The 7,500-nt window shown below is 45.6% G+C and overlaps 2 protein-coding genes across 2 annotated transcripts in view; one reads left to right on the forward strand and one right to left on the reverse strand.

The window, feature by feature from the left end:
- LOC132449375 (uncharacterized) overlaps positions 1-7,500 on the forward strand; it is a 117,333-nt gene that overhangs the window by 49,470 nt on the left and 60,363 nt on the right. The gene's annotated exons all lie outside the window — the stretch shown is intronic.
- The window catches only part of gphnb (gephyrin b), a 19,163-nt gene that overhangs the window by 6,618 nt on the left and 5,045 nt on the right, over positions 1-7,500 (reverse strand). Inside the window, exons 3-9 of the mRNA XM_060042425.1 lie at positions 6,274-6,316; positions 5,053-5,190; positions 2,463-2,555; positions 2,281-2,336; positions 1,112-1,231; positions 527-585; positions 1-91 (exon numbers count right to left, since the gene is read on the reverse strand). The exon at positions 1-91 is cut by the window's left edge and continues 63 nt beyond it. Of these exons, the coding sequence (XP_059898408.1) occupies positions 1-91; positions 527-585; positions 1,112-1,231; positions 2,281-2,336; positions 2,463-2,555; positions 5,053-5,190; positions 6,274-6,316 (600 nt within the window). The remainder of the gene's footprint in view (positions 92-526; positions 586-1,111; positions 1,232-2,280; positions 2,337-2,462; positions 2,556-5,052; positions 5,191-6,273; positions 6,317-7,500) is intronic.

Raw genomic sequence — 7,500 nt, forward strand, 5'->3', positions numbered from 1 at the left:
AACCGTGGCAAGGAGGCCGATTTCAGACGGCCCCATGTGGGTGCCCTTACCCAGCACGCACTCCCCGCGCTTAATGTCATGGCCGATTGGCCTGGGGCATGATTGGTTGGTTTGGAAGAAAAAAAATAGAAAAATAAGTTGAAGGAACACATTATAATTAAGGGTAGGTGTTTGCGTAATGTTTTGCAGCAAGAGCCATGTGAAGGCAATGAAAAGACCCAGAAATATTGGGCAGTTATGTGACGCTAGGTAATTAAAGCAGGCTAAAATGTAGCTTAAGCTTGATGCCAAGACAGTTTTTCTCTTTTCATTGTATTGTAGTCACTCTAAATATATTCTTCATTCTTTTCTGCATGATCTATATCATTCATACATTCTTCATTTCTTGATCCTTCTGTGAATGAGTCTTATTTATCTTTGCGGCAATAACAAAGCAGTCTGGGTATTTTGTATGGGAAGGCAAGTGATAAATAAAGCTAGAGAAGAGCAACAACAACCAACAACAAAGACAAAACAGAAGGCTCACCGGATGTCCTGGCCTGGACGGGCCTGAACCAAGATACGAACCTCCAGCTCCTCTGTACCCTGAAAACCACATCCAAAGGCTTGTATGCAAGCACACACTGTGTAGTAGTGTTTACTGTCAGACACACTGTATTCTGTATAGTAGTGTTAACTGTCAAATACACTGTATGCTGTATAGTAGTGTTTACTGTCAAACACACTGTATGCTGTGTAGTAGTGTTTACTGTCCAACACACTGTATGCTGTATAGTAGTGTTTACTGTCAAATACACTGTATGCTGTATAGTAGTGTTTACTTTCAAACACACTGCATAAGAGTGTATACTGTGAAACTCAAATAAATTGTTTTGAAGGATTTTACAAGGCATGGGCCAATTCATTTTCACTTAAGATAACTTCCTACTAGTAGTAGTATTAGTAGTAGTAGCAGTCACTCAATTCATTCGCTTTACATTTTCTGCATTCAATATTTCAGCAATGTTGACTCCACTTTGGACAGCAACCACCTCCAAGATTTGATATTTATCGTTATTTCTATATCCTTTTGTAGGGGAATGGACATCTGGGGGTCAGAGGTGAGACTCACGTCCTCAGACTCGCGGAGCAGCTCTGTGTCCTCCACCTGGACCACGGCGTCGGCCCCGCACGGGATAGGGGCCCCCGTCGTCACCCTCATCACCTGGCCCGGCATCACTGTGTGGGTGGGCTGCACACACCAACACAAACCCCCTGATTAGACTGCTGTCCACAACACTACTGTGTGACCGACAGCAGGCTTGTACCCAGGCGCGGGCCGTCCATGTGGGCAGGTGGGGCAGCGAACTACTTGCAAAAGCCCAGAAAAATAGTTCCTCAGTAAATCATTGCTCCAAGTCTATTTTTAATCATGTGATTGTCACATGAATGATAGTTTCTGTAGGCTTTCCAACTATTTTTGGTGTGTTGACATCAAATTGTGGATGATGGCGGTGATGCTAGTTGAGTTGACGTGTCATGCTCATGCCATGTTGGGGCAGGGCAGCTCAGCGACCACATTCCTCCGTATGTTTATCGCATAACCCTGCAGGCTGCTATAGGGATTTCAATTTGTGCTAAAAGACGCCGATATGGTCATATTCTAGATCTGTTGTTGTTTTAACTCAAACTATTCCACCAGTATCTTTCGTTTCTATATCTTATGCAGAAATGGCGAGTGGTGTTGCACATGTGATTAACAGTGTTGAGTTTCTGTTCTTTTTTCAATGCTTACTCATCATTTGTTTAGTTAGCATGTTTTAATGTAGCTCAAAAATTGCATATTAAAAAAACATATCAATTGTGGGTGTGTCATAAGCCAGTAGTTTCTGCCCCACTGAAATTTAGGCTCATTGCATCACACTGGTTGTTCCTTTGCTCTGATGATGCCAGGGTACTTTGGGTAACATGTCACGGTGTTGGAGTGAACGCAAGGAGAAACACAATGCACAAAGATAAATACGCCCGCTTGACTGGGAGAATAGGCCACGCTTTACTTTGGTCTGGTGGGGCTTGGGAAAGAGGACCGGGGTTCAAGTCTAGAGGTAGCGAAACCCGGGAGGAAGCAACATAGAGTACTAAAACTAAACCAAACCAAGCTAGAACTAACTTGCCCTTTTGGGGCTTGGGTCAGGGGGGTGTCATACATATTTGGCCAGTTAAGCCCTTTAAGAATGTAATGGTGATTAAGGGCTATGCAAATAAAATAAGCTAAACAGTGAATCCACTAGTGGGGCGGACCTGTTCTCCAGCTTGGGACTCTCCGATGATGAAGCGGTCACCTGGCCCATCGGCCGCTGAAAGGAGAAGAAGAAACATTCAGGGGCTGATCGCAGAATATAAATATCCCTCTGTCAATGGAAAAACAGAGGAATCACATAAAGAGTGAGCGACAGAGTGCGAGTGAGAAGCTCAATGCTCACCTCTCACAGCATAGCCATCCTTGACGGAGGCAGGGAACGGTGGAAGGTTGTCTTTGGCATAAACGTCCTGAGCCAGGACCCGACCCATCCCGTCTGAGGTCAACAGCCAGGTTCAGAGAGGAGATGCAGTCATGGGAGCGAGAGAGAAAGAGAGACCATTGAAGAGATCACAGAGAGAGAGAGAGAGAGAGAGAGAGAGAGAGAGAGAGAGAGAGAGAGAGAGAGAGAGAGAGAGAGAGAGAGAGAGAGAGAGAGAGAGAGAGAGAGAGAGAGAGAGAGATGAAAGAGAAAGCATGTGACACCCTGCATCAGAATCTCACTGTATGACTCACCACCTGACACACCACACAGACACAGACACAAACAGACACACAATTTCCTTTCATTTAAAATCCTCTGTATCATTACCCCAATAACAACAACAACAACGACAACAACAAAAAAGACAGAGAAAGAGGAAGAGCAAATGCAAAGAAGCTGTCAGGGGGTTGGGAGACAGAGATAAAGATAGAGAGGATGAGAGAGAGACAGAAGGGAGGAAGAAAGGCTAGGTAGAAGCAGTAGAGAGATAGAGTGTACGCGAGTGGGTGGAGGAGGAGAAGAATCCTAGCTCTTGAAATACCCCCGGTCTTGTGTGGCTATTTAAAGCCTGTGTCTTTGAGGTCTTGTGTGCTGTTATTACCTGAGCATTGATGCAAAGATTAGGGGCTCTGATATGAATGAATGCATGACAGACAACTATGCACATATGCAAACACACAAACACAAAAACACACACACACACACACACACACACACACACACACACACACACACACACACACACACACACACACACACACACACACACACACACACACACACACACACACACACACACACACACACACACACACTTTGGGGGCTGAGCTAATCCATATAATACTTAACCGTGTCAAACACGTAGTAGTGTATACCCTACCCTTCCAACCCTTTCTTTAAAAACAAACGGTGTGACTGCCATGCCTCCCTAGGTGGCCGTTTGAGCAGCTTGTTAAGAGCGTGCACCGAGACCCACGTGCACTACCTTACAAAAATAGACCAGCGGTGATGTCACCACGCTGCAGAAGACCTGCAGAGTGTGACTCTCTGTTCGTCTCGGTTTGCACTGGATTACTTTTACAACAGAACACGGCGGTGTCGTTTCCTCCAGCCGCCTGACATCCGCTTAAATACAGCGGGCCGTTGTTTTCAGTCGTGTGGTTGGTTGGACAGTAGGAATAGGCGCAGTGACGTTGCTTTTGGGTCGTTATTAGGATTTGCTTTGGGTAATCCAAACACTTTGTGAAAATACATTTGTCGACGACATTGATAACACAAGCACGCACACAAGAAGACACACGTGAACTCCTGAAACATCCAAGCAATCATCGATGTGTGTATGACGTGGGCATTGTGTGTGACCTGTGACACTGCCTGGTTATGGGGGGCGTTTTGGTGTGACAGTGATGCACGGAACAATATAGATATGTTGTGCTGGCAGGGGTTGATTTTACTAGCTTCATCTTCTTCACATTATTAACAATCCATGTTGTCCTGTAAGCTTACAAGTGAAGCGCTTGGCCATGAATGTGTGATTGAATGTGTGTGTATCATTTAAGGAGTGTATGTGTTTGTTTGTTTTTCTTAATTCCTGCAATGTGTGTGTGTATGTGTGTGTGTGTGCGCCTATGCATATATATATATATATATATATATATATATATATATATATATAGTTACACATCTGTTGTGGTGTGGTATGAACACACAAGCATTTCAAATCTGAATTCATGTTAATTTTACTCCTGACAAGATGGAAAGGGCTGAGAATACTCGCCGTAATACTCAATCGAATCAAATATGAGCAAGGAACAGTCAGATTTGTAGAAAAGGTCCCCTTTAAACACAAGCGGCGGCGTCGTCGAGTTGAATTTCAAAGAAACCAAACAAAACCAAAACCAACTCAATGTTTAGAGTGAGCTTCTGTAGCAATGTGTGTGTGTGGGTTTAACATGGCTGCTGGTGAACTGGGTGCATTGCTGTTGCAGGTGTGTAGGTGTGTAAAGGATGGAGACAGTTTGAGCGTTGTAGTCCTTTAATCTCCTTTAGTGTTGTTCTCATCTGCAACCTCAGACAGACAGCCAACCAAGCAACAATCCGACAGATACAATGCGCTGCCACCACTCTCACACCATTTCTGCACCATTCAATAAGGTGTAGCCACAGAAACACAAAGCCTCAAATGCACACGGAAGACTTATCGATTGTTCTCTACAATGTGGCTTTTGCTAAGTGATCTGCGTGCGATGATCTCGCGTTAAGCTACGATATGCACGATTTGCGATTCTTTGATAAAACACAAACTCATCACCGCTCCCCCTTCCTCCTCTCTCAAAATCCTGCCCCCCATCAAGGGATGAGGCATGAGATTTCTCTTTGAGCGTTTCAACTCCATCCCTGTAGCCTTAAAGCCAGCAACAACGTTGCATAGTGTACCTTTAACAAAAAGACCCCAAATAAAATGACGAATAAATGCTCTGCTTCATCCCGGGGGGGCAGTGAGACACACCTCTGTAGTTGATGATCTCGTTGCCTAGGATGGCGGTCATCTCCAGCACAGTGATGAAGGCCTTGTCCATGGAGGTGAGGGGGAAGGGGGACATGCGATGCCTCCGGGCCACCTTTGTGATGTCCACCGCACTGTGACCTGTCCAGGGCAGACGTCGGGAACGCAGCGTGCACACAGAGACACACACGCAGATGCACACACGCAGATGCACACACACACACACACACACACACACACACACACACACACACAAGTGGGCAAAGCGTCAACGCACAAACACACACACGCATACACATACACACTTTGTTACCGAAGCCCACCACCATGTGTCTAAAAAGTGAGTTGGTTCTGGTTTGGTTTGGTTTCTTCAAAGCTTAACTTGAAGCCGCCTATTTTGTTTAAAAGGGACCAGTTATATAAATCAGACTTTGGCAATTAACTCAGCCCTTTTCATCCAGTCAGTGGTATAACTCACGTGAAGTAAAACAACCGGATTTGATAGCCTTCTGTGTGTTTATACTGCAGCATAAAAGATGTGCAACTGTCAAGGCGGTTCACCCCACTCCAACGAGAGAAGACATGTAGCGACACCCGGTGAAACATGCATATGCACAATTCTGGTGTGCATGTGTGTGCTAGGGTGTTTGTGTTGCTTTAGCAACAGAGCATTCACATTTTATTGGTAGGTGTTGAATACCTTGCCCCCCCCTCTCCTGCCGCTGCGTGGAGGCTTCTCTTGGCAGTGGGTCCCGCTAGTCTATTAATACACCTTGTAATATCTCTGAACTTAACAAAGCAAGGTGTAACTAATGCAATCTGCTCTCTCTCTCTCTCTCTCTCTCTCTCTCTCTCTCTCTCTCTCTCTCTCTCTCTCTCTCTCTCTCTCTCTCTCTCTTTCATCCTCCACACATATTCAGTATGTGTCTCCTGCTCACTCTTTTCCTCTATTTACCTCCTCTGCATTAAAGCAACAAGAAAATGCCCTTTTTTTTATCGTGACCCAATTTCTTGTATTTTCTGCTCACACACACAGTGGGCAGTGCACTGACTGCGCACATGGGTAAACACATACAAGCCATGTGGTTTTGGACATGCAGTCAAACGCACACACAAACACACACACACACACACACACACACACACACACACACGCACACACACGCATGCGCACTGGTGCATTGGACAACAAAGGCCCTTTGAGTCAGTAGACTTTATACTCACTTGATCTTAGGATATTTTCTTTGCTGCTGCATCGTGACTGCACCTGGAGAGAGATAGAGAGAGAGAGAGATACAGAGATAATGAGAGGGAGAGAAACAGAGACAGCAAAAGAACGAAGGAGAGAGAGAGTACATGAAGAGAGAATAGATAACCCAAGATAATATGAGATAAACCAGAACTCAATTCTTTTTTGGGACATGCTACAGAGACATGAGTTCTTCTGCTCTTTATATTCAAAAAAAGGCTTCCCCCTTCCATGCTAACAGGTAGAAGCGGGGCTGGTTGGAGGACATTGTGGGTGTCCACTGCGGCTAGGTATTTTTGTGGTTGTCCGGTTGTCGGGGGAGATGGATGCTTCTCCCATGTTATGACATCTCTACCATTCTACATGTAGCTAGCTAATTTGGCCAAAAGGGTCAAAGGTCACATTAAGGTCACACGTAAAACAACAGTGGTCATTTTTTGTTTTTTTCCACCGGCATCAGGTTGGACAACAAGAACACCGGACAGATTTTCGGTTTGTATTTTCTATTCTATTCCAATTTTGGACAATGACAAACTAAGTGACTTTTTGGATCATGCTGTGCCACAAGATTGTTTAACAGACACACACACACACACACACACACACACACACACACACACACACACACACACACACACACACACACACACACACACACACACACACACACACACACACACACACACACACACACACACACACACACACACACACACACACACACACACACAAACATGGACACACACAATTTTTGATAATGGGGGAGGGGGATCTGTTGTGGTACCAGGGGTACAGAGTGCCCGTTATAGGTCACAGGTGGATGGGTGGATCTCACGCTTTGCACCACACACACATGCACCGAGTTCTGTTCAATCTGTTGGGGGTAGGGGGTCGGGTGGGGGGGGGGGGAGCAGGGGCTGAAATAATATCAATTATGTTGGCAAGAAGACCAAACGGTTATGAGACGTCGACCTGTCTCAAGCCTGTGGAGACGTCTCAATGGAGCGTGCTGCTAGTTTTTAGGGGAAAAGGTCAGCACATCAGCCTGCGTATATCTGTGGACAGCAGCTATCCCTCCGCCTGCCTGACTCCCCCATCGTCTCCCAGACAGAACGCGCCGCTCTATTGGCCCTGTCTGTCAGCCCCATTTGGATCCTGCTGATTCCGAGGTTGTGCATGTGTGTGTGCGCGTGTGCGTGTGT

This window comes from Gadus macrocephalus, chromosome 21 (genome assembly GCF_031168955.1).
Source record: "Gadus macrocephalus chromosome 21, ASM3116895v1".
NCBI classification, from domain to species: domain Eukaryota; kingdom Metazoa; phylum Chordata; class Actinopteri; order Gadiformes; family Gadidae; genus Gadus; species Gadus macrocephalus.